At 36.2% G+C, this 27,951-nt stretch overlaps 1 protein-coding gene across 2 annotated transcripts in view; it reads left to right on the forward strand.

Moving 5' to 3' along the window:
- GFRAL (GDNF family receptor alpha like) overlaps positions 1-27,917 on the forward strand; it is a 78,277-nt gene extending 50,360 nt beyond the window's left edge. For both annotated transcript variants that reach the window (XM_017867059.1, XM_017867060.1), the window contains exons 9-11: positions 25,228-25,323; positions 25,424-25,496; positions 27,843-27,917. In XM_017867059.1, the coding sequence (XP_017722548.1) occupies positions 25,228-25,323; positions 25,424-25,496; positions 27,843-27,906 (233 nt within the window). In that variant the 3' untranslated portion in view covers positions 27,907-27,917. The remainder of the gene's footprint in view (positions 1-25,227; positions 25,324-25,423; positions 25,497-27,842) is intronic.
- Positions 27,918-27,951: the final 34 nt, after the last annotated feature.

The following is a 27,951-nucleotide window of genomic DNA, read 5'->3' on the forward strand; positions in this document are numbered from 1 at the left end:
TTGTTAGACTACCAGAAATAGAACAAAAGTATTCATTTCTAAACACATTCAAGAATCTCTATTTGTACAAAAGGAAAAAAAAAAACAGACAAAATAAACCCAAGTTATTCATTAGCATCCTATCTTTTCCCCTTTCATAGAAAAATTTTCTGGAAAAGTTGCCTGGGTTCATTGTTTCAATTTCTTCTTCTCTTACAGGTTGAGCTACCCTTTCCAGTCTAGCTTCTGGGTATAGATCCACTCACAAAAGCAGCTTTCCCATAGGTTATCAACCATATCCATTTCAGAGGGCTTGGAGGTCCTTGTCTTATTTGGATTTTAAGCTACCTTCAAGAACAATTGATACACTTTTTTTTCTTAATATACTCCTCTCGCACCTTGGCTCCTATTCCTCTGATCACCCTGAATGCTCCTCTTATTTCTACTTTGTAGGCTTATCCACTTGGCTAATTAATATTTGTGTTTCAACACTCAGCTGTAGATTCTCTACTAAAGTAACGCTATAATCTTCCCCAAGGAGATCACCTCCATGGCCATAGCATCATCTCTTCTTACATTGACTTACAATCTTTAAGGAAGACCTCTTTTCTAAGATTTCAACCCAATTATCTGTCCACCTACTTCATATATTCTTTGGGATTTTGAGATTGTGATATAACAAATAAGCTCCAGAAGCTCGGTGGCTTTACAGAATGGAAGTTTATTCCTTGGGAGCATAAGTCTAATCAGCATTAACAATGGTCATTCAGAGGACTAGCCTCTTTCCTACATGCAGCTGTACCTCAGCACAGGACCTCTAAGTCTTCTCTACTCAGCAGAGGATAGGAAAATACAAAATGTAGTTTGCCTCACAGTCATAAAGGAGCATTTTATGGTTTGATGGTGGTAACAGTGCATATCACACACACTCACGGTCCACTGGCCCCAACTCAGTCACATGGCCACACCTATCTCCAGGGAGACAGGGAACTATAGTCCAGCTTTGTGCTGGAAGGAAAGGCAATTGTAATTGTTTATCAACAAGTAAGTCTCTGCCAGAGTTTACCCTTCGTCTTCCCAACTTTCCATTGCATTTTTATCTTCACACAGAGAATATGCCTATTCCTTCTCCAGTGGAGACATCTTAATGTTCTTCAAATTTTTATTCAGCATCATCTACCAACTCAAAGCCCTGAATGTTAAAAGATGTGCAAGCCAAATGTTGTGGCACCTTGTAATAGACAGACAATCCACTGCCATCGACACCAAACACTAACACATCCAAACCCCCACTATATACCTACATATAGATCAGGGACAGCAAAACCTCAAAAAAAAAAAAAAAAAAAAAAAAAAAAAAAAAAAACCTTCTATTCAAAATCAGGAAAAATGGGAGAACAGTAGCACACAATGAGATCCTTTACCATAGGCATTATACAGCCTCTCTGGCAGTGTGGATTTCAGTAAGGAGAAACTGAATCAGATATCTTGTGAAGAACCACCCTCTGTGGCTCCTATTTTATCCTCTGAAAGATTCTTCCTTGACCTTACTTTTCCACGGCCATATCTGAAATAGGTTTGGCAGAGTATACCCTCCTCTGGAAACATGGAATGCTCATGGCCAAATCCTGTTCATACAGTTTGAAGGATTGAAAATTGTTTTAAAGTTTAACAGTCACAGACTTTTGCAAGCAGTGCTCCTTTGGCAATATAATCTCTTAAAAATGTGTTAGGTTTCTCGTGTACTTGCTTTCTATCAGTTACATGTGCCAATATTCACAATACAAAATTTTTCTTGACTTAGTTCCCAAGTTCGCCTTATTTCTTTCCTTTCTCACCTCTGTGCCTCTCTCTCTCTCATTTAATAATTTAAGCTAACCTAAACAATAGACTATGTAATAAGGTAGTACCCTTAATCTGAGATTTGCTCCACCATTCAATCAATTTATTTAACTTAGAAATACTAGGCCTTTTATGACTGGAGATACTTTCCTTTTATTTCTTCCACTTTTTTTTTTTTTTTTTTAAGTTCTGGGATACATGTGCAGGATGTACAGGTTTGTTACACAGGTAAATGCGTGCCCTGGTGGTTTGCTGCACAGATCATCCCATCACCTAGGTATTAAGCCCAACATCCATTAGCTATTCTTCCTGATGTGCTCCCTCCTCCCACCACCTGCCTGACGGGCCACAGTGTATGTTGTTCCCACTGTGTGTCCATGTGTTCTCATCATTCAGCTCCCACGTGTAAGTGAGCACATGCAGTGTTCGGTTTTCTGCTTCTGTGTTAGTTTGCTGAGGATAATGGTTTCCAATTCCATCCATTTTCCCGAAAAGGACATGATCTCATTCCTTTTTATGGCTGCTTAGTATCCTATGGTGTATATGTACCACATTTTCTTTATCCAGTCTGTCATTGACGGTTATTTAGGCTGATCCCGTGTCTTCATTATTGTGAATAGTGCTGCAGTGAACATACGCATGCACATATCTTTATAATACAATGATTTATATTACTTTGGGCATATACCCAGTAGTGGGATTGCTAGGTCAAATGGTATTTCTGCTTCTAGATCTTTGAGGAATTGCCACACTGTCTTCCACAATGGTTGTAGTTTTGATTTGCATTTATCTAATGATCAGTGATGTTGAGCTTTTTTTCATATGTTTGTTGACCACATGAATGTCTTCTTTTGAGAAGTGTCATTCCTTTGCCCACTTTTAATAGCGTTTTTTTTTTTTTTCTTGTCAATTTGTTTAAGTTCCTTGTGGATTCTGAATACTAGATCTTTGTCAAATGGAAACATTACAAAAATTTTCTTCCACTATGTAGATTGTCTGTTCACTCTAATGATAGTTTATTTTGCTGTGCAAAAGGTCTTGAGTTTATATCTCATTTGTCAATTTTTACTTTTGTTGCAATTGCTTGTGGTGTTTTCGTCATGAAAATTTTGCCCGTGCCTATGTTCTGAATGGTATTGCCTAGATTTTCTTCTAGGATTTTCATGGTTTTGGGTTTTACATTTTTCTTTAATCTATCCTGAGTTACTTTTTGTAGATGGTGTAAGGAAGGGGTCCAGTTTCAATTTTCAGCATATAGCTAGCCAGCACTCCCAGCACCATTTATTAAATAGGGAGTCCTTTCCCAACTGCTTGTTTTTGCCATGTTTGTCAAAGATCAGATGGTTGTAGGTGCGTGGTCTTATTTCTGAGCTCTCTATTCTCTTCTATGTGTCTATGTGCATGTTCTTATACCAGCACCACACTGTTTTGGTCACTGTAACCTCATAGTATAGTTTGAAGTTGGGTAGCATGATGCCTCCAGCTTTGTCCTTTTTGCTTAGGACTGTCTTGGCTATTTGACTCTTTTTTGCTTCATATGAATTTTTAAATAGCTTTTTTCTAATTCTGTGAAGAATGTCAATGGTAGTTTAATGGGAATAGCATTGAACATATAAATTACTTTGGGCAATATGGCCATTTTCATGACATTGATTTTTCCTGTCCTTGAGCATGGAATGTTTCTCCATTTGTTTGCATCCTCTCTGATTTCTTTGAGCAGCGGTTTGTAGTTTTCCTTGATGATGTTCTTCACTTCCTTTGTTGGCTGTATTCCTAGATATTTTGTTCTTTTTGTAGCAGTTGTAAGTGGGAGTTCGTTCATAATTTGTCTCTCTGCTTGCCTGTTGTTGTGAATAGGAATGCTGGTGATTTTTGCACATTGATTTTGTATCCTGAGACTTTGCTGAAGTTCCTTATTAGCTTAAGAAGCTTTTGGGCTCAGATAATGGTGTTGCCTAGATATAGGATCATATTGTCTGCAGTCAGTTTGACTTCCTATTTGAATACACTTTATTTCCTTCTCTTGCCCGATTGTCCTGGTCAGAACTTCCAGTACTATGTTGAATAGTAGTGCTAAAAAAGGGCAACCTTGTCTTGTGTCAGTTTTGCACATTAATTTTATATCCTGAGACTTTGCTGAAGTTGCTTGTCAGCTTACGATGCTTTTGGGCTAAAGCAATGGGGTTTTCTAGATATCGGATCATGTCTTCTACAAACAAAGATAATTTTACTTCCTCTCTTCCTATTTGAATACCCTTTAGTTCTTTCCCTTGCCTGATTGCCCTGGCCAGAACTTCCAATACTATGTTGAATAGGAGTGCTGAGAAAGGGCATCCTTATCTTATGCTGGTGTTCAAGGGGAATGCTTCCAGCCTTTGCACATTCAGTATGATATTGGTTGTAGATTTGTCATAGATGGCTCTTAATATTTTGAGGTATGTTCCTTCAATAACTAGTTTATTGAGAGTTTTTAACATGCAGCAATGTTGCATTTTATCAAAGGCCTTTTCTGCAGCTGAGATAATCACATGGTTTTTGTCTTTAGTTCTGTTTATGTAGTGAATCATATTTATTGATTGGGCTGTGTTGAACCAAAATTGCATCCCAGACATGAAGCCAACTTGATCGTGGTGGATGAGCTTTTTGATGTGTTGCTGGATTTGGTTTGCCAGTATTTAATTGAAGTTTTTTGCATCGATGTTCATCAAGAATATCGGCCTGAAGTTTTCTTATTTTTGTTGCATCTCTTCCAGGTTTTGGTATCAGGATGATTCTGTCCTCATACAATAAGTTAGGGAGGAGTCTCTCCTTTGCAATTTTTGGGCATAGTTTCAGGAGAAATGTTACCAGCTCTTCTTTGTACCTCTGGTAGGATTCAGGTGTTAATACCATCTTGCTTGGTAGGCTATTTATTACTGCCTCAATTTCGGAACTCATCATTGGTCTATTTAGAGATTCAATTTCTTCCTGATTCAGTCTTGGAGGGTGAAGGTGTCCAGGAATTTGTCTGTTTCTTCTAGATTTTCTAGCTTATGTGCATAGAGGTGTTTATAGTATTCCATAACGTCCGTTTGTATTTCTCTGGGGTCTGTGGTGATAGCCCCTTTATTATTTCTGATTGTGTCTATTTATTCTCTCTTTTCTTCTTTATTAGTTTAGCTAGCTGTCTGTTTTATTAATTTTTTAAAAAAATAGCTCCTAGATTTGTTGATTTTTTGAAGGCTTTTCATGTGTCTATCTTCTTCAATTCATCTTTGATCTTAGTTATTTCTTGTCTTCTTCTAGCTTTGGGGTTTATTTGCTCTTGGATATTTTTCAATCTTATATTTTACTATTTGAGACGTACAAGTAGCCAGCTTTTTAAATGTTAGGGGATCCTTATTTTAATGCCTCTAATCTTTGCTTGAAAACCAGTTTCTACCTGAGCTCATCTCTCTTTTGTAAAACCCTGCTCAAGCAGCCAAAAGTGAACCATTCATGCTATCACTCCAGCTTTTTCAAACCACCTCATATAGTGCTACTGGCTAGGTGGATATCTGATCTCCTTTGCAAGTTGTACCAAATAATTTGCCACTTCAAAAATAAAAAAGGGCCTCCATCTTTCCAGCCACCAATAGGCAGCTTCTCACCACCTGACTGCTAAGACAGTTCTCCATATTTTAGGTTTATACTATGGCAGCTGCCCTACTTCAAGGTGTCAATTTTTATATAGGCTCAGCATCACTAAGCCATCACTAATAACATATCAAACACTAGTAGGCCAAGACAGTAATTAATTTCTGACTCACATAAAATATAATTACAGAGGGAAGAGGTGGGATGGGTTGAGTGGGTTAGAGGCATTTAGGTGTTATACATTCCACATGTTTCTACTGTATGGCTGCACCCTCTTTTAAGTTCACAGATGCTTCTTCATCCTACAGATTCAGAAAAAGATATTACACTGAAGATTTTTAGGGGCCAGTCATAAGTGCATTGCACATGTACTTCTGTTTCTATTTATCTGTGGGGAGGCTGGGAAATGTAGTTTAGCTCTATACCTTGGAGGAAGAAAAGTGAGTTTGTTGAGTGGCTTGCCAGTCTTTGCCACAGTATTTCCAACAAAACATCTAATCTGTCTCCCTAAAACTAGTCCTATTTAATTATCATTTGTACTCTATTATAGATAGATACTGAAAGGTCTGAAATTATTTTTGAATCTGGACAGTACATATAACAGAGAATAAAGCATAAAGCAATGACTTGTGTGCAGTAGTTTATCTGGGAGCACATGTAAAGGAGATGGGATGTCAACAGTCAGTACAAAGATGCAATACTCAGTTGTTTTCTAATTCAGGTAACTGAAGTTTGCTTCTTTGGGGACCTTCTAAGATGCTTTGTGAAATACATCACAGAACTTTATTCACAGGAGAAGAAAGGGGAAAGCATTTGACCTTTGGATCCTGTCCCTCATTGATTTGGGGTGACCCCACTAGCCTTGGTTCCCTAAAACTTGCATACAGTGTATGCACGAGTGCTGAGTGGGTCCCCGACATTTCATGCTTCAGTGGCAGAAAAGCACTGGGAAAAGAAAAATGAAGAGCATGGTACAACATCCAAGACGACGCACTCTTAGGTTGTAGCTGCATAAAAAAAAAGATTAGGCATTCTATGAAGCATTTTGATGGTGGGGAAGGAAGGCAAATTCATATCCAAAGTACATATAAATTCTAGTTGGAAAGCATCACTACCTCTTGCAAGTAGAAGGGTTATGGTATTATGAATCTGCCATCAACCTGCTAAAATAAGATCTTGGTATAGGTATCTGTTGTTGCTGGAAGGTTTGCCATTCAGCATTGGCAGAACACTAACTGATCAGCCTTATGGAGAGGAAATCCATTCTGTCAGGCCCATGCATAGTTGCCATCCTTGCCACCATAGCTACATTCTTCAGGCTCATTGCACAAGTATGGTCATGGAGGCTCTTCTCTGTGGTAGATACTCTCTACTGGCAAAATCTGAGATATAAAATTTGCCCACGTCTTGCCACTACCATGGGTCCTTCCACAAGTCTTTTTTCCCTCATTCCCTTTTTTAAAATCTTCCAAGTCTGCTTCTTTTATCCCTTTGACCAAGCAATTTGCCACTGGTCATGAGTCTTCTAGCCACTTGTCTTTCCATACAAAGTGAACAGTCAAGAGTACTGCTCATGTTCTGCCTGTGGGAAGGATTTCCTTTTACCACTGTCTTCTAGAGCCACCTCTGTGAGTGTTTGTAGTCATCTGTGTATGGATAGTAAGAACTGATATACTGGGTTTGTCTTTCTGGGAATCATTTCCTTAACAGATCTGATAATATCCAATAGGTGCTAAATTTCAAATGGCAAGGAATATTCTACTGCAGATGGAATGGCTTTGATTCAGAGCCCAAGGTGTCTGTGTTGTAACTCTCCTATTAAGTTTTTGCCAGAGACTCCATATACCAACCTGAGAGCTTGAATGAGATTAAGTGTATAAAGTGACTATTAAATAGCAAATATTGTGTATATGTTAAGCACTGTGCCTTTATTTTTTATATTTTTAACTTTTATTTTAGGTTTGGGGGTACATGTGAAGGTTTGTTACGTAGGTAAACGTGTCATGGAGATTTGTTGTATGTATTATTTCATCACTCAGATATTAAGCCCAGTACCCAAGAGTTATCTTTTCTGCTCCTTTCCCTCCTCCTCCCTCCCCCATCAAGGAGACCCCAGTGTCTGTTGTTTCCTTCTTTAACACTGTGCCTTTAAAACCATTCTTTTGATTCTGGATTAAGAATTGAACCATTAGGCTTCTTTTATTTGATGCCTTACAAAGACTATAGTGAATACTGCTACACATTTTTAGGAATTTATTTTTTATGTTTTGCTTTTTCCCCAAATTTATTTATTTTTTAAATTGATATATAAAATTATATGTATTTACCATATACAAGATAATGTTTTGAAATACACACACACGTGCACACACACACACACACACACACACAGTGGAATGGTTAACTCTAACTAATTAACACATACATAACCTCACGTAGTTATCATTTTTGTGGTAAGAACACTTTACATTAACTCATCATTTTACAAGATGTAATATATCATCATTAACTATAGTCACCATGTTGTACAATACATCTCCTGAATTTTTTCTTCCTGTCTAACTGTAGTTGTGCATCCTTTGACAAATATCTCCCCAACAACCCTTGCTTTTAATAACTATCCCTCTATTCTCTGTATCTATGAGATCAACATTTTTAGATCCCACATATAAGTGAGATAATGTGTTATTTGTGTCTCTGGGCCTGGCATTTTTCATTCAGGACAGTGTTATCCAGTTTCATCCATGTTGTCGCAAATTTAAAAAATTTCATTTTTTTTCCATAGTTGAATAGTATTCCACTGTGTATGAATATTACATTTTCTTAGGTTGATTCCATATCTTGGCTGTTGTGAATAGTGTTGCAGTAAACATGGAATGCAGATATATCTTCAGCACACTAATTTCACTTCCTTTGGATATAAGCCCAGTAGTGGGATTGCTAGTTCATTTGGTAGTTCTATTTTTAATTTTTAGAGGAAACTTCATACTGTTTTCCATAATGGCTGTCCTAATTTATTTCCACCAACAGTGTGCTAGGGGTTTCTATATTAAGGTTTTACTAAAGCCAGCTGGTTGACCAACTCTGTTAGTAACAATCTTTCCATTATTAATGAAGAAACATGGTCACAAAGACAAGCCCAAATTATTGAGGAGTACTACTGAACATTAAATTTTTGGTTCTCAAATCTGGCTAATCCCCAGAAATATAGAGAGAGTGTGTTGAAAATATAGGTATTTAGCCCTAACCCCAGTAATTCTAATTCAGTAGGCCTGGGGTAGAGCTCAGAAATATGTATTTAAAAAGGGTATCCAGGTGGTTCTGATTTTCAAGCAAGTTTGGGAACCACTTCTCTGATCCATATTTGGGAATCCCAGTCACCAGCCATAGGTCCCAGAGCCTCTTTTCACTCACACCTCTCAGGGAATAAGAAATGTCTGTGCTCAGAAGGGAAACACCAATAAGACTTATACCATGCAGCTCCCAAGGTGGCCTGCTTCACTCCAGTGCCCAAAACAATTGTTGGTACACATTAGCCACTCAATAAGTAGTGAATGAATGAACGAGTAAATGAATAAAAGTCTACCATAGTTCTATGGCAGCACTGTTCTTGAATTCAATCGTTTTTCCTTGCTTTATTGGAAGTCTCCTGATAATACTGCTTCTCTATTTAGAGCCTCAATTCTTTATGTTTCCACTGGAGCTGGAATTTTTAACTCAAATATTTGAGCAAAAGAATCAGGATTTAACAAGACCAGGCTGCTACTACTCACTTTAATAAAAACATTTCGAGCTTCTTATATTTTCCAACACTTTTCCTTTTATAGATCTGCTCTCAAAAGTCTGAGTAGTAGGAAATAATTTTACAGTTGTTCCTTGACTGGTGTCATCACTGTAAATAAGCAATTGATCCTAACACATCTTTGTTCTTAAATGTGTGCATCCCTTTAATGACTGATATGGTTGGCTCTATCTGTTAATGTCAGAAGATTGTTCCCAACTGATTTCCAGAACCAGCTGGCTTTTGTGAAATATTAACATAAAAACAACTCGAAATGTATATAGTCTTTCAAGAAGCTTTAGAAGATAGCCTTTCTGTACCTGTTTCTACCATTTCATTTCTTTTTATAGCCATACTTCTCACCCATCTGTCTATTGATCCCTCATGTTAGATGTCAAGATGCTAGTAAGATTGGTTTATTCATCTTACTTGTCTGCATTCAATGGATAGATGATTTATTTGGCTGCATTTCATCCTGCCTTACAACATTTCATCTGTCTATTCCCAGTGAAGGTCTGGATTTAAAAATAACATTCCATTAGCGAGCATTTTTATAGAAAGTACTTTTAATACACCCTTTATATATGGAGGTGCATGATGCATAGTCTTACATTTTTTTCCTTAAGTACATAAAGTGTTAAACTTAATTTTACCAAAATAATGTAAAGACTATGTAAAATGAATTAATAAAGGCCCAGACTCACTTTTGTAATTACATGTTATAATTTTTAATATTATCTGATCATTGATGGAAGAAAGAAGATTACAGTCTATAAATAAAACACTGAGCTAAGTGAATTGTGAAAGACATTTCCCCTGCAAAAACTCCTCTCTTTCTCTCCCTGTCTTATGCACACATATATACGTACATATATACATAAATGCACATACATCACCTTCTAGTATAGCCAATTCATATAAATTAGTATTTCAGAGCTTTATGTTAAGTTTTGGCTTTAAATAAATCACTTCATCTAGCCAAAACCACTGACTTTTTCTTGGTTTCTACACAAAACTCTAATTCAAGTCTAGTTTCCTTCAAATTCAGTCCAGGTGCTAAAAAAGCTTCTTGGTTTTCCAAGGAACATTCAATAGAATTTCTCTACTCTGTATTCATATTTATATCATAGCCTCTAAACAGTCCACTATTTGGTATTTTCTGGATTAAAATGGCTCCATGGTGAATTTGTAGTCCATCAGATTCATAGACATTCACTTTTAAATGTTTGTTTTTCCTCTTAGAAATAAGTGATTATTCCTTAAGGATCTTGTTTTTTATTATTTGCATTGTTTTGAATTCTGTAGAGAACAGGCATATGTGTTTTAAGTTAGCAATGAAAAGAACAAGAACAAATAAACTTTTTCTTTAAAATTACTTTAAATACCATCCAATGTAAAAATGTTGATTTATAATAAACTCTGCAACTCTTAGGTTTTAGGCTATTTAATATATACACTTAGAATTCTAGATATTTCTTTGAGTTGGGTCCTCAGGGATAAATCACTGTATTTAGCCATTATTAGCTTTCAAATCTAAAATATAAATAGAGCCCCTTCTACTCTCCTGCCTCAGCCTGACTCTTAAATTTTGATTAAAAACAATGATCAGCAACAATGACTCTAGAAGTTAAAATCTGTGCTTGGAAATGTAAATAGACCTTATTACAGAGCACAGCCATAGAGAGACAATATAGCACCAATATGTCTGGGTTCAAATAATTTTTCCATCATTTACAAGATAAGTAACTGTAAACAAGTTACTTCTCTCAATTTCCTTCCATTTCCAGTCTCTGAAATGAAAATCACAATAAACATTTCTAACTGAGAATATTGGTACAAAGATTATATCAGTAAAGAAATATCTGGAACATAGTAAAACTCAGTAAATATTATATTTTATCATAGATTTTGAGGGACTTGAAAATCAGGCAAATCAATACTTTTGAATAATTATGATGTTAAGCAGGTAATATGGGTAGAAAATTTCTCGAAGATTTAAGGTATATGTCCTTAGAATAAGTGACTTCTTAAATATGGTATTATCTTTGAATAATTTTAGGGTAGATAATCAACTGGCGCTATTAGTTGCAAACTTCATTGTGCGTAAGAATCACATGGTTTCCAGTTAAAATCCAGATTCTGATTCATTAGGTCTGGGGTAGGGCCTGAGATACGCATTTCTAACAAGCCACTAGGTGAGGCTGATGCTGTTGGTCTAAGGATCACATTTTAAATATCTATTACCTCAACAATTTCTTGAGGACCTTTTAAGAAGAAATGAATTTACTATCCAATCCTCATCTACAATTATGCGCTGCATAATGATGTTTCTGTCAAAGTCAGACTGCATATACGATGGTGGTCCCATAAAATTATGACACCGCATTTTTACTGTTATGCCTTGTTATACTGTGTTTTACCTTCTCTGTGTTTAGGTACACAAATACCCTTGTGTTACAAGTTGACTACAGTATTCAGTATTCAGTAACATGCTGTACAGGTTTGTAGCCTAGGAGCTACAGGCTAGACCATATAGCCTAGATCTGTCGTAGACTATACCACCTACGTTTGTGTACATTCGCTGATGTTTGCACAACAAAATCTCCTAATGATGCTTTTCTCGGAATGTATTCTGGTCCTGATCACTAAGCTACACATGATTGTACATACCTTCCTGTCCTCTCCTGGGAAATAGACTAACCTGATTGACGTGATGCAGTTTTTAATCCAATGGGCTTGAAAACTGGGGAATTTACATTTAGGACCAGTTCCCAGGTGATGCTGAAATTGCTTGTCCAGGTACCACACTCCATGAAACACTGGCTTAGAGTACTCATTGATTCTTTTCTGAAAATCAGGTGGAGTCTGGCAATGTTCACTTACTTAAATTATAAATATAGCATACACTACTGTGAAATCCATAGGGAGAACTTCAACACTAGTTCCTTTGAGATACCATCCCGATGTTTTTGAATTTGCTTACCAAGTCAATGGAACAAAAGATCTCACTCATAAGTGAGAGTTGAACAATGAGAACACATGCACACAGGGAGGGGAACATCACACAACGGGGCCTGTTGGGGGGTTGGGAGCCAGTGGAGGGATAGCATTAGGAATAATACCTAATGTAGATAATGGGTTGATGAGTGCAGCAAAACACCATGGCACGTGTATACCTATGTAACAAACCTGCATGATCTGCGTGTGTATCCCAGAACTTAAAGTATATTTTAAAAAAAAAACTCAAAAGCTTCCATTTATCCCCACACAATAAAACATTCGCAGACTCAACAGAAAGAGAAGCATTAGTTTTTGTTTCTATTAATATAAATTATTACTATATTCTAGAGGCATTAGTATCAAGATTATCATGTTATAAACATGAAAAAGTAGACTTGGATAACTGGAAGAATTCCCATTGGCCCCACAATTTTACTGTTAACATTGATAACCACTAATGGGACAAATAAAAGTCAAGAGTCAGAAAGCATCTGAACACTGAGTGTCATCACTTGATCTTCAACATCAAGCACACCGTGTTTAGAAAGTAGTTAAGAATTTGTGCTTCGCACTGGGTAAAATTAGACGTGGAGGTAAAGAGCAACCAACAGATGTCTGTGTGTGTGTGTGGGTGGTGGGGAAAGATCAACTGGATAAGGTTAGTTGTTTAAACATCTAAGTCAAACCTGAAAGTATTTGAGTAAGTCATATTTTCCACGGTAACTTTTGCAACTTTAGAGGTGCTTTGGTCATGGCAGTTGGAATTTGCATCAGAACTTTACAAATGGGAAAATCTCAGTCCCTTAAGTTCATTCTAGATTTTCCTGAATTTCTCCAGATTTGACTAACAGAGGCATCATATCTGGCTACATCTTCCACCTTTGTTTGCTAAGATTTCAACCAGATTCTCTAAGGAATTATCTGGAAGATTTTATCCTAGGACCTTTCAAAATTCAAAACTCCCTCAAGAGAAGAGACATGGAGGAATAGTTCCTAAAGATGCAGCTCATTCCAATGGAGACAAATGCTGGCTTTAGTTTCACCACTAGGTTTACTTGCACTCAAAAGTTCCCAATAAAATCCACCTGGTTTAAATTTTGTCTGCAGACCTGAAACCCTGCATATTTGGCTAAGGCTTCCTATTTTGCAGTAAATGCTTCACAGGGCTGTAATCTGGAAATACTGAAGTGTACAAACCCTCAACAGAAACAACAGGAGAACAGCTGTCTTCTACCTTCATTTTCTCCCAACCCTACTCTTAAAGGCGTAGGTGTTGTTAAGGGAGGGGAAGAAATCTGCCACTGAACATGAAATGTTGTATGAATCATCATTTGACTACCTTTGTTGTTTCCTCAAAGCCAAAACATAAAGATTAAAGAGTTGCCATTGATGAGTGAGACAATTCACATTTTGGCATTACTAGAGAAGAAAGGAGCATTTAAGATCATGGAGGGAAATAAAACAACAAAACAATGCTGTTGCAATTTGAACAATAACAGCTTTCAGTATATGAAATCACAGTGTTATCTTTTCCATTTTCCACCCTTATACTTTCATTGGCTTCATACAATCCTCTTGTTGCCTATAATTGGGGATAGGGTTAGTGCCAAAGCTGCATAAAACAAGCAGCCTTTCCTTTGTACTTTCTTTGCATCGTGATCGTGTATATGAAGTCATAAAAATCATTTATTATGAGCATGTGTATTTTTGGCTTAAAGAGCCAAGTATTCTTGTGACAACAATATAATAGCATCAGATGTATTGCCATAAAACACCATATGTGGGCACTTAATAGTTACTGCCCTGGCACCTACATGCTGGGATATCATCTTAAAGAGGGACTCTTTAGAAAAAAAGAATGTTTGGTACTTAGACAAATAAAGCTCCTAGGATGAGGTAGGTGAGTAATGAGTAGACGTTTGTAAAGAATCCATTGATGATGGCAACAGTTCATCTTCCATTGATATCAGATTTTCTGAGCTAATCTGCTAGAGTTCTTTTCATGGGTCCAAGAAAATCCTTTACAACATTGCAAATGTCAATAAATATCTCTCAGGCTAAAAGTTGCAAGAATGTTTTAATATCACATTTATAGCTAATAAGCTGTAAAATGAGCACAACATAATTTTTATTCTGCTCACCCATTACTCTTTGGAAAGCGTTTATGTAGGGCATGTTGTACAAATCATAGTAAACAAATTAGTTCTCAATCTAGATAAAAGAATGTAGAATGGATGAAAGCCACTGCATGGCACATGTGAGCCCTTGGTGGTGCTTTGAACCTCTGTGACAGACACGCTCCCCATTGTCTCTGTCCTTTCTTCTAGCTGCTGCCTTAGGGTGGAATAGTTTCCCTTGGTTGCCACTGAAGCTAGAGACTAAGCTTTCTCAAGCACCAAATGCACTTCGAGTTTGCTGTAACTCCGGGACTGATGTTCTACTTCTGCATTAGTACGTGAGTCAGGTGGCCAGACACTGACTGTAGACACATGCTAGTGTCTTTCAAAAAACTCAGTTGCAAAAGGAGGCCAGACTCCACTAGTTCCTGAGTGTATGTCTGCTGTAGTTGAGAGTAAAGGCAATTTGAAACAAAAAAAGTCACGTAATTCCGTTTGCAGAGTTTTCTCAAAGGGTGACTCATCTTAGTGATACACTGCTGTGTGTCACTGGGGTTTGTGTAGGAAGATGCTACTCTTGGTGTTTTAAGTTTCTAGGCCAGACGTGATTCAGTCCCTGCATCTCTATTCACTAACTCTTTCTAGTATAACAGACAGTCTAAAACTTACAATGGTATTTTGTTGAAAGAACATATGGTAACTATTACATTGAAAATGTACACTAAGCATATGTCTACAACCCTAATAGCTACTTCCAACACTTCTACACAACTGCTTCGACTCAGTCAATTTCTCTCACTGTTCTTTGGCCCAAACTGCCATTCCAGCACCCCTACCCTAAAATGGAAATATTATTCCTTTTAATTGCTTTTGTTATTTTAATACTGCCAGGTAGCAGAAAGGGAATTTTGAGGTGGTAACATCTCTTACTGATCCAAATATGTTTTCTTCAGTTGGCCAGACTGGCTTAGCAGTTACTGTCATTTTGTCTGGTTCTTCTCCACCAGCTTATTTTTGAAGGTCTTTTCCTAATAAACATAACCCCCAACCTCTCCCTCTTCCTGTTCTTCCCCCAGCTCCCCTCGCTAATAAAGAATTTCAATCCCACTAGTCCACTATAATGTTGTTTATGATCTGATTTCTCTTTTTCATTTGCAAAATCATGAGTTTTCCCCTCTCTACTAATGGTCTACCTCCTGACTGTGTAGATATATGTTTTAATTTTTTTTTATTCTTTTAAAAATTTTATGTTAAGTTCAGGGGTACATGTGCAGGTTTGTTACATAGGTAAACTTATGTCATGGGGCTTTGTTGTACAGATTATTTCATCACCCATGTATTAAGCCTAGTACCCTTTAGTTATTTTTCCTGATCATCTCTCTTCTCTCACCCTCCACTCTCCAAAAGGCCCCAGCCAGCATATGTTGTTCCCCTCTATGTGTCTGACCATGTATTGAAAGGGTATAGAAAAATATTTGAAATTATGAATGCCTAGTACTTATCTCTACTTTTCCCTTGCCCTATTAAATCAAAACCTACAGCAATAGAACCCAGAACTCTCTCATTGCTCCATAGGTAATACTAATGTGTAACCACTAGCAAAACATAGCAATGCTCCATAGGTAATACTGATGTGTAACCACTAGCAAAACATAATTTCTTAATTTAAAAAAATATAGCTCCTGTTGTATGTTTACCCTCTGCAAGTTACCTTACATGTCTTGCCTCATTTAATCCTCACACAAAATACAGTGTTATTATCCCAAAATTTCCTAGGATAGAAAACTGGAGCACAAATGAGTCAGAAAAAAAGAAGGAAAAACAAAAGTACAAGTTTTAGAGCATGATTGGAAGCCAAAGGCTGACCCCTTTCTACTATGCTACACTACTCCTCACTCCACTCTATTATCTATGTTTACTAGTATTTTTATTTCTAATTCTCATTATGTATTTGTGTGTATATGTAAAGTGACAGATCAGCTGGAAAATCCACATTTATAAAAGGTACACCTCATATGGTAATGCAGTACTGTGAGGTGTTTATGAATACAAGGAATGTGGCCCTGACTGATGTGGTATTATTTAAATCTCAGTAGAGATAATGATTAAATTAACACTGGTGCATAATAAATAAGGAGTGACTGCAATTAATGCATATCTCACTGCCTAATGTTTCCCAAAAAAGAAGGGAAAGCCTTCCTATTTCCAAGGTGGAAATATTCTTCAAGGCTCTCCTGACCTTTCTTCAGGTTCACTTTCCTCCTTTCTCACCTTTCTTTAACCCCTTTTACTTTTCTTCTCTTTTACCTGCAGGTCTATTGACAGGTATATGAGAGGAGAGAAGAAAAAGCTAGTATTAAGCACCCACAATCTGTCAAAAATTTTCATTTGTGGTATATTATTACCCCCCTGAATTAACTTTTGCTGTGTTATACACTAATACGCAATCGCCAAATTTCAGTGGCATACAAAAACAAAGATTGATTTCTAGGTCATGCTACATGTAGGCAGCTGGGGGCTGACTGCTGAGGTCCTGCTTCCCATTTCTAGACTCAGGCTGAAGGCACAGTTGCCATTGGGAACATGCCATTTTATGAAAAGATAAAACAAGCAACAAGATCACACTCTTAAATATCTGCATGAATATATGTCCTTTTTTTCTTACATTTTTGACAAATGCAAGTCAAAGTGAAGCCCATATCAGTGGAGTGGTAAATATACACCTCCCATAGAAAGTAGTGCTCTAGGCCAGGCGCTGTGGCTCACATCTGTAATACTTTGCAGGGTCAAGGCAGACGGATCATGAGGTCAGCAGTTTGAGACCAGCCTGACCAACATGGTGAAACCCCATCTCTACTAAAAATACAAAAATTAGCCAGGCGTGGTGGCGGGTGCCTGTAATCCCAGCTACTTGGGAGGCTGAGGCAGGAGAATCACTTAAACCCGGGAGGCGGAGGTTGCAGTGAGCCGAGATCGCGCCATTGCACTCTAGCCTTGGCGACAGAGGGAGACTCCATCTCACACACATACACACACACACACACACACACACAGTAGAGTTCTAACTCACAGGGCATTGGATGGTGCATAAATATATTTTTACAGCAAAAGATAAGTGAATCTTTATAAAAAAATACAATCTATCCCAATACCCTTTTTATATAGGGGAAATACCTATATAGAGGTTAAACTGTCCAAGGGTAGTCCATCTGGTGGACGACTCATTTAAGACTGTAGTCAGGTTTTTTCTAATTCCACAGCCACTGTTCTTGGATTTGCACAGCCAGGTTGAAGAGAGGGAGACAGACTTAGTTCTCTCTTCTATTATTTTTTCATCTTTCATTCCAAATGTTTTCTAAAACATCATGTCACCTTAAGGACCTAGGAATAATCTTTGATTTAATCCTCTTCATTTTTTCATATCAAATAAAACACTACATTGTCTAATGCTTAATAATGAAACTTTTTTTGAGCACTTAACATGTGTCAAACACCATTTCAAACCCTCTTCACGTATTGTTTTATTTAATTTTGAACCATAAGTTTTGTGGTAGGCATTATATCACTTTAAAGACAAAGGGCTGCATGTGGTGGCTCCTCCATGTAATCCTAGAGCTTTGGGAGGCCAAGGTAAGAGGATTGCTTGATGCCAGGAGTTTGAGGCCAGCCTGGGCAATAATAGCAAGGCCTTGTCTCTAGAAAAAATAAAAATTAGTAGGGCATGGCGACATGCCCCTGTAGTCCTAGCTACTCAGGAGGCTGAGACAGGAGGATTGCTTGAGCCCAGGAGGAGTTCAAAGTTGCAGTGAAGTATGATTATGTAACCTGGGAAACAAAGCAAGTCCTTATCTCAATAAAAAAGGATAAAAACATTGAGGAAAAAACTCTCAATAACTGGCCTAAAATGACTGAGTGGGAGTGAAGTAGAGCTGGTTTTTAATCCGCATCTGAGGGTAACACTTGTGATTCTATGCTCTGCATCATTCTGTTTTCTAATGAAAATCTTTCTTTTAAGTATATCCTACACTTCTGTCTTCTTGATTCCAGCTTCTATTGCCTATTTTTAGTTTGTATCTTCCTAAGCCTAAATTGCTGCTATTGCTTTCTAGTTAGATTTCACTTATGAAACCAACCTATATACCGTGACTAGACTAATTCTTAAACTCTGCCTTGATCACTTTTGTGTACAGAAGACATTCATTGTTCTTCCTTCTTCCTACTTTCATCCTTCCGTCATATAAACTCCTTCATCTGATTTCCAAGGACACCCAGAGTGCGAATTATTCTTATTTCCCACTAGTCCTTAAAGTGTACCATTTACCTGGTTTTCCTTTATTGATTCAACCTTGCTTTAGTTACATTTTTCCCCTTACTGGAAACTAGATCAAGAACTTTACGAGAGCAAGGTCATGTATCATTTTATGACTATCTCTCCATATTGATTGTCGTTATGCTAGTTTTGAAGTAGGAAGTAATTACTTACGTAGGTAATCTTTACTTGGGTCCAAATATGGTGCTTTTCATCACATTGTTCTGTGGACATTTACAGGTAACTAGGAATAAGTGATCCATGAATTCATTTCTGGTTCTGCTGTAATGGGTCTCCTCGATAAACAGCAGATTCTAAATTCTCTGTATCTCACGGGGACATGTTGGGAAATTGAAGAATGCCAGATTAACTGGCAGCAAAAGTGGGATTGATGTTGCATCACGTTGACCTCTCTGAGGAACAATAGGAGTAGCACTTGAAAGGTCAGACATCTTTCAAACCTCAGGGTGAAAGTTTGCTTGAACACATGGACAAAGAGTGGAGAACAACACCCATGGGGGCCTACTGGAGGGTGGAGAGTGGGAGGAGGGAGAGGATTAAAAAAACTAATGGGTGCTAGCTTTAATACCTGGGCGATAAAATACTCTGTACAACAAACTTCCATGACACAAGTTTACCTGTGTAACAAACCTACACATGTACCCTTGAACTTAAAAATTAAAAAAAAAAACAGAATAACATAACATAAAATAAATAACTGAAAAGAAAAAAGAAAAGAAAATTTGCTTGGCTCCCAGAAAAACAGATGAAGAGAAATTGTGGTACCTAGCGTTTCTATATATGTGTGTCTAGTAGAGGTAAGGATAATAAATCAGTACTTACATTTATCAACATATAATATTTTCAGTGTGGTGTTCTCTTGCCTTCCACTGACTAAGCAAAAATAAAGATCCTCAATGAACATCTTATGCCTGCACAAATTTTATAAATCCTTGCTATTTAATCAAATACATTCATGTTTTCCAATTTGTTTTGTTGGATTCTAAAATATATCCCCTGGAGAAAGTAAATTTAGGTAATATATGCCACTATATTATGTTAAAAAAAACTGAAAAATACTTGCAACAAAAATGCATATATTATGTCTAACCCATAATTTTCTAAAGTCATTTACATATGGGATCTTTTGTTTGCCTAACCCATAAAAGTATTCTGCAGAACTAGTGTTTTATGGAACATAATTTTAAAAACTCTATCTCTTCTAAAAAAATGTCGAATTTACTGTGTCCTCTTGAAAATAGAAAATGACAAAGGGTTCTACTCTAGTAAAATGGCCTGGGAAAATGTTTCCCAGAAGGTGGTCTTTAGGCAGGCACCTGAAGAAAGAGAAGAAGTCTGTTCTAGGAAGAGGCAATAGCAAGGGTTAAGTGCTCCAGCAGTAAAAAAAAAAAAATGTTTAATGTGTTTTGTAAACTAAAAGGAAGTAAGAGAAAGAGGAAGGAAGGAAAGGAGGCAAGGAGGGAGGAAAGAAGCCTCGTGGTGGCTGGAATTAAATGGGCAAAGACAAGATTTAATATACCAAAGAGGCTTCTAAGGGTTTGGATCATGTGGGACTTTCTAGACATGGTAGAGGCTTTAGATTTTCATTTAAGTTCAGTGAGAGGCTATTTAAAGATTTGAAGTAGGGGAAATAAATGATTTCATTTGGACGTTTAATAGATAACCCTGATTGCTTTCATTGGAGTCAGGCAGAAGTGAAAACAGGAAAAAAGTTGAGATTATTGAGGGTATTTATTGAAGCACCTATGCTAGGATATCATGATCACTTTAGCTAGTTCAGTGGAATTTGCAGTGAGGAAGAATAAAGATACCCATTTATGTAAAATCAAGAAGACAGACTGGCTAATGGGATACACAATGGAAAGAAGGGAAAAAATCTAGGATAATTGTCAGATTACCTGAATGATGTGGATGGGCTATATCATGTACTGAGATGAGAAACACAATGAGAGAAGTTAGTATAGTAAGAGGAAACCTAAATTTAATTTAGAGCTTGTTAAATTTGAGATAATTATCAGATAAGCAAGCAAAAATATCAAGAAGGTAGCTCAATATGAATCTGTAGTTTACTTAAAATCGTTGGAAAATTGAGACCACTCAGTGAGATTATTAGGTTTCTTCTTACTAAAGGGGAGGGGCAGGACTGAATCATATTAAAGGGAAGGGCCGGGACTGAACTCCAGCCTTTAGAAGTTGAAGACAGCAGAAGAAGCCAATGAAGAAGAATATTTGAAATGACCAAGTAGGCCTTAGCTGATCTTGAAATAATTTCAGTGTAATAGTGAAGCAAAAACCTGTTTGGAAAGGTTGTAAAGTGAAGTGGGTTGAGGAACAGAGACAATTATTAAGACAACTATTTCAAGACATTAGGCTACTGAAGGATAGTCACAAAAAGTGGAAGGTAGATGTCATATTGACAGTTTAATGCAGTAGTGTGGGATCTTTTCAAGATGACTTGAAGATGTACTAATGAGAAAGGAAGGAAAAGTAGAGGTAACAAAATGGTTCCTGAACCGTCAGCTTTTAAGTGGTCTTTGGGGACTGACAGCAAAGACATCAAATCTGGTGTATTTTCACACCACACTCAACAATACTGAAAAAGTACACGTGGATCACTTTTTACAAAATCTCCACTGTCTGTTAATAGTAAATGCTCACTAAATACTTTTGAAGAAAGGCAGAATGAGAGAAGGAGGGGAAGGAGGAAAGGAAGAAAATGAGAAAAGAAATCCCATATTTTATCCTTGTTTTCCCTTCTATTCTCATTACAATTATGCATTGTTTCTGATGGAGGTTCCCCATTTCAAAACTCAGTAATTTATAAAACTTTCTGGATTATCTCATTCCAAATGACTATGAACACTCTCCAAAAGATACGTCTTTCTTTTATTTTTTCCTGACTCTCCCCTGTTGTTTTCAATCAGCCTATGGAGAAAAAAAAATCTATATAAAAAAGCCAGCTAGGTAAAATTTTACACGTTTTCCAAAGGGTAGCCATTACTGAATTATTCAGTGTCAAATGAAGACATCAAAACTTTTCTGGACAATCAGTGGTGCTGTCACTTATGTATTTTTTCATTGAAAACATTCCATACATTGAAAACCTCCAAATATGAAATATAAAGTTTTGAAATTTATAAATTATAGTACAAACTATTTTTATTCTTATCTTTCATTTGTCGTATTTATTACAAACTCACCTAGTGCTTGTGTAATATAATTCAAGGTAAAAATTACTGTTCAATTTTGTGAACTTATTTTTTTTCCCATGAAACTCATTCTAGATACAGGCATTTTTTTTCCCAAAGCTGACTCTTCTAAATTATGTTTTAATTAAAATGAAATGAAGGTTTATAAATTTGCAGTTTGTGATATGTTTAATCTCTATTTCAAATTATATCTCAAGTATTCTGACATTTATTTCTAAGTCATTGCTTTGTCTCTGATCAACCATAACTTTTACTGTGCATTTACTGTTTCATATGAATTATACAAGCAGAGTTTCAGTCCCCATGAACTCTCAACTACTGTTGCACAAGGATTTTGGAAAAAAAAGAAATAATAATGCTCACCTCTCCATAGCTCATTTGGGGAGAATACTCTCTAAATTTGTTCCTAATGCAAGATTGAAATTAATCTTGATTTCCCATCAGATGCACAGGGATTTTACAATATAGTTCATAATCGTGTTTAATTTCTCCAGGGTACAAATTAAGATAAACAAGTCACTGACCGTGTTTATCTATAAATAGAGCAGATGGTGTGGGACTGAGGTTAGTTATCAACTTTGCTGACTTTAATTTCGTGGTTATAAAACGCTATAAACCTCACTGTTTATAAAAGGCAGGGAAGGAACTCCAGTGGGCTTCAGTAGCCAGGAAACCCTCAGTAACATTAATCTCTGTAACTGATATTTGGTATCCTCCTAGGGTGCAATATTTAAGATTGTGGAGTGATTGCTAGTCGCATTTAAATTTTCACTGGGATAATTAGCTAACATTTCTGTCATTGATCTATTAAAACATTGTTAATGAGTTCCATGTGAGAAGAATTTAGTAAATGAGATGATTCTTTCTAAACTCTGCTAGGTGAGTGTTTTAACAATTACTTAAGGCAGTTACATATCTAAAATAAGCCTTTTTTGTTTCAAAACAATACATTTTTTTCTTTTGCAAAGATGAACTGTAACACCCAACTAGACTAAGTGTACTTAGGGATAGAATTTCATAAGGAAAAACCATAGCATCATTTAGATAATTAATCATCTAAGGTATATTGTATATATTTAGACCATGAATATAGCTACAACTTTTATTTAAAAGGCCATAGAACTTAAAAAGAAGTAAAACTATTGATTCTTCATATTCTGAATTGATTTAAATACACAATTTTATTGTGATCATTTATTTTGCTTAAAGTCTATATGATCAATGTGATTACAATTAATTTTTTTCAAGGACCCCTTATAAAAAAGTTAAAATTAAATTAAAATTTCTGAATTTTCCCCTTTCAACTTTATAGTGAATAAAAAAGTTGTTTTACAATCACAAAAGTAAAAAATAATTCACAATTTCTACCTCTATTACTTTTACATTTTAAGTGGTTTATTTTCATTCTAACAAGGGGAGGCTTTTTTTCTTTTCTAGGGTCAGAGTCTTGCTTTTTCACCCAGGCTGGAGTGTAGTGGCTTGATCACAACTACTGCAATCTGGAACTCCCGGACTCAAGTGATCCTCACACCTCAGCCACCAGAGAATTTAGACTACAGATGGGGTCTTGCTATGGTGGCCAGGCTGGTTTCAAACTCCTGGGCTCAAGTGATCTTCCCACCTTAGCCTTCCAAAGTGCTGGTGTTACAGTCATCCGCCACACTGGAGGCTTCTTAAATAGATGATAATCCAATATGCAAGTTGGAGGCTAAAACTGTTTTAAAAAATGCCTTAACTGTGTTTGAGTTCAGACCCCCTGAGAATGAGTTTTCTAATGACAAAATTCTCAGTTACTTTTCTAGTTCTATATTGGGCTGCTTCTTTGTGACCCACTCTGGGAGGTTTATTACTGGTCTAAAACTCCAATGTATCTGTCTACCTATTATTGTTAACACAGTGCTCAAATGTTGGCTCCCAATAAGCTGTCTTCTGAACAGCAGCAGCCCTGGGTGGAGAGAGAACTGAGTGGAACATTTGGTCATAAAGTCATGTACCTCATGAGGACATTCTGGTCAACGACAGACAGACTATACATCAGTGGTCCCATAAAATTATAATACTGTATTTTTTATAGTATCTTTTCTATGTTTAGATGTTTAAATGCACAAATATTTACCATTGCGTTAAACTTGTCTAAAGTATTTAGTACAATAGCATACACTGTGTGTGGTTGTAGCCTAAAAGCAAAGGCTATGTTATATAATCTAGGCATGTGGTAGGCTATACCTTGGTGTAAGTACACTCTATGATGTTCACACAAGCACAACATGGACTAAGCCTGCATTTTTCAGCACATATCCCCATCATTAAGCAATGCTTGACTGTAGATTTTCTTATCTCCCTTCCTGCTCAGAGCTTGTTGTCACTAGTTTTCATCAGATGTAATATCCCACTGTTTGATACTTCCATTTTTGTAAACAACTGTCTACTCATAGTGTCAGGTCTCAAAAATGCAATGAAACATCTATGACAGAAGACAGTAAAACCTCTCTAAAGTGGAAGCTTTATCTCATTTTTCTTACTACCTCAAAAGCAACTTTAACCTTCATTATACAAATTGGTTACTAAACTATTGGTATGTTTGACATTCATATTTGTCTCTAATTAAGGAAAACTAGGAGTGATTTCACTTTAAAGTTATTGATAAAAATCACCTAAAAGAGATCTATCAGTTAATTTTAACAATTGTATCTTTCTGTCATTAAAGTAGAATAGCCAGAGAAAAGACTGTTCTCACAGGAACAGATTTGTTTTTATGACCTGGCCACTTTAAAGCATGATTTCTAGAGTTGTGAGGCTATTGGAAACTGATGGGAATGTATTTCTCGGAAACATGACCAAGAAGACTAGCGCCTCAGAATGGCCAGGAATAGCTCTGAAGGGAGGCAAATATAGCTAACAGGAGAAACTGAAGGTTTAGCTAATGGAGAGAAAAAGAGACAGAACAAGGGAACTAAGCAAAACTAGGTATTCCAGTATCTGAGTGCAGGGGTACGTAAAACAATCACTTTTGTAAAGAAAGCATCTTTTCAATATCCCAAAGGATGGCCTAAAGTTACTATCTTTTATTTTCTTGTCTGTATATAAGATACAATGATTTATGTTATAAAATATAATCATTGTACTAATCTTGGTTTGAAAAAATAAAAGCTTATATAGGGAAATTATCTGATTAAAAGGGGAAAAACAGGCTGTTAAAATTTAAGAAAATTGTTGTACTCAAATCTATCAGATTAAAAAAATGTAATAGAAATAAATTGCTGCCTTATAAGATAAAGCAAATTGTAATCCATAAAATTAAAATAATGTACGATATGTAACTACTTTAATCTCATTTTTGTGATTTTCTTTCAGATTATCCAACCCTGTCTAATGTCAAAGGCATGACATTGTATACAAGAAAACATACAAACAAAATCACTTTAACTGGATTTCAGTCCCCCTTCAATGGTCAGTTAAAAATCAATCCTCTATAATATTTATGTTATTTATTTCCTCTAAAACTCCAGTGGCTATCTTTTCTTAATCTTTTTTTTTTTTTTTTTCCTAGGAGAGGTAATCTATGCTGCCATGTGCATGACAGTCACCTGTGGAATCCTTCTCTTGGTTATGGTCAAGCTTAGGTAACTGAATATAAGTCAGAAGGAAAGGTCTGAAAGGGAGTCACTTAGCTGTGTTAAAGTATGTTGCACAATGGCTGAGCTTACAAAGAGCCTGAGAATGAAAGCTTCTCTGTTAAGACATACTAAATCAAGTTTTATGTGGCATAGGTCCATGGAAACATTACTTTCAGTCTTCCTACGTAAGGGAAATGTGATCATAGGAGATTTTTTATGTTGCATTTTATAAGCACATATGCATTGTATGTTCCTTCCAATTAAACTCTTATCAATCTCTCCCCTTGGCTTCCCTACCAAATCCAAATTGAACTTTGCTGCATTCGTTATTCAAATCATTTTCATGATTGATAGGCTCGCATAACTGACCTATTGTTTACTGCATGCAGTTTATATTTACCTAAAGATGTATTATTCACTCTGATTTTTAATATGCTAATACATTTTATTCATTTTTAATAGACAATTATTGAAAAAGACATTTAATAAGGCCTCACAGAGTGCCCCTAGAAAGACATTACCGTTGCCTGACATTAATTTATTCTCCAAATCTTGGCTGCTTTTATTGCTGGAATGTAGTAATGCTCCAGCAGGCATGTGAGACATTGAGATGAGATATACATCAACCTCTAGATTTCTAAATGTCTGGTGTTTAAAATTTTTCCACTTATTTAGCATCTACAACTATACATAAAGTAGTGTAGACTTACCTTTAATTTTAAAAAAAAGTTCATATTTAAACATCAATCATGTTCATTTACTTATTCCTTGTACATATGAGTACATGTCTGTGAAATTTGACTAGCAGAAATATTAATGAAGAGATATACGTAAGTGTGTATACAGCCATATATACATGTAAGTACATACACAAACTATATTTATCAGTAAGATTGGGCCTTTAGAGGAACAGAAGTATTCGCTGGAGATTTACCTCATAACATTTGACACCTAGAAAGATTAATTCAGTCAACCATACAATGCATGTAAACATATCTTGATCCTCCAGAGATCTCAGACTTCAAAACGCCTTGACAATTAGGCAAATAAAAGAGTGGCATGAGAAGGTGTTTGGTGATACCAAGGGGTCAGGTACATATGGACATCCTCATTTATTTATTTTTAAACGCAATGCCAGCTAAACAAAATGTATCCACTGTTTGGACCCAACCCCTCTAAGCATTTAATTTGATGTTAACTGAAACCAGTACCAAACACACTGCTTTTCTCCAAGGCCGTAAAAGTTATATTTGTATGAGAAGATATTCCATGGGTTCTAACATTTGGTTTGAAAGGCAAATAATTAAAGTCCATTGCTAAGAGGGATAAATAGCATTTGGAATTTATTAAGGTTTACTTTATTTGGTTTTAAGTACTTGAGAACACTGTTTAGTTACTGTTCTTGCCTAGATATTCCATGACAAACATTGTTACAAAAAAATATGGACAGTTTTCTGGCCCAGCAAAAACATCTTTAATGGTTCTTAGTCTTCACTTCTTAACTACATACAGAATGTATAAAATTTACACCTGTTCCATTAGCCCACTGGTTTTTAAGATATTACTGTTGTGCTACAGGTATAAGGTATAGACTACTCATAATTCCCTATGTATTTGCTGTAACTGCATATTTTTTCTCACCTTCATAGAAGGCATATCCCTTTTTTGGATGGCAGTTGGGGTGTTATTATTATGGACAAATATTTTGAATTTATTCTAATGTGTATTTTAAAGCAAATTGTTCATACTATTAAATATATTTGTATTTGGTTACACATTATTTTCATATAATTTAAAATTTATCATAATGTATAATCTGAAAACCCCAAGCCCAGGATAAAAGAGACAAAATTAGAAGCCATTATAAAAAGAACAAACTGAAACAAAAGCATCACTGGCAACAAAACCTGTGTTGCCCCACACCTGGAGATAAATAATGCTCCCTAAAGAAGGAATGGTTGCTGTTTCAGACATTGTTCACTCACCTGATGGTCAGGCCTAACCCACATGAATACCTGTCTTCTGTAAAGAATAAGGTAGTTGCATTTGTTTCATGTTATGCTATATTCAAACAGCCCTGAGCCTTCAAAGAAGTTTTCAGAGAAACAACTAAAAATTTAAATATTTGTGAAAAGAAAGGATTTTTTAAAAAATGATTACTTGGACATCATAGTTAAAGGTGTGATGCTTCCTAGAAAGACAATACGATATTTTACTGTTGGGACTTTACATTCTGGAAATTGATTAATTTTTTCCTCCAGGGTGCACTCCAGCAAAAATGCAAACACATGAGCACATTTGTGAAATCCTTAAAATGGCATGTTGTTAACTTTTACTTTTACTTTTATACAGAACTTCCAGAATATCAAGTAAAGCAAGAGATCTTTCACCGAGCCAAGTACCCGGAGAACTCTGATTCATTAGGAGTCATGGACCCATAACAATCACTCCCCTTCCCTTC

This window comes from Rhinopithecus bieti, unplaced genomic scaffold, assembly GCF_001698545.2.
Source record: "Rhinopithecus bieti isolate Rb0 unplaced genomic scaffold, ASM169854v2 scaffold_2272, whole genome shotgun sequence".
In the NCBI taxonomy this organism is placed as follows: Eukaryota; Metazoa; Chordata; class Mammalia; order Primates; family Cercopithecidae; genus Rhinopithecus; species Rhinopithecus bieti.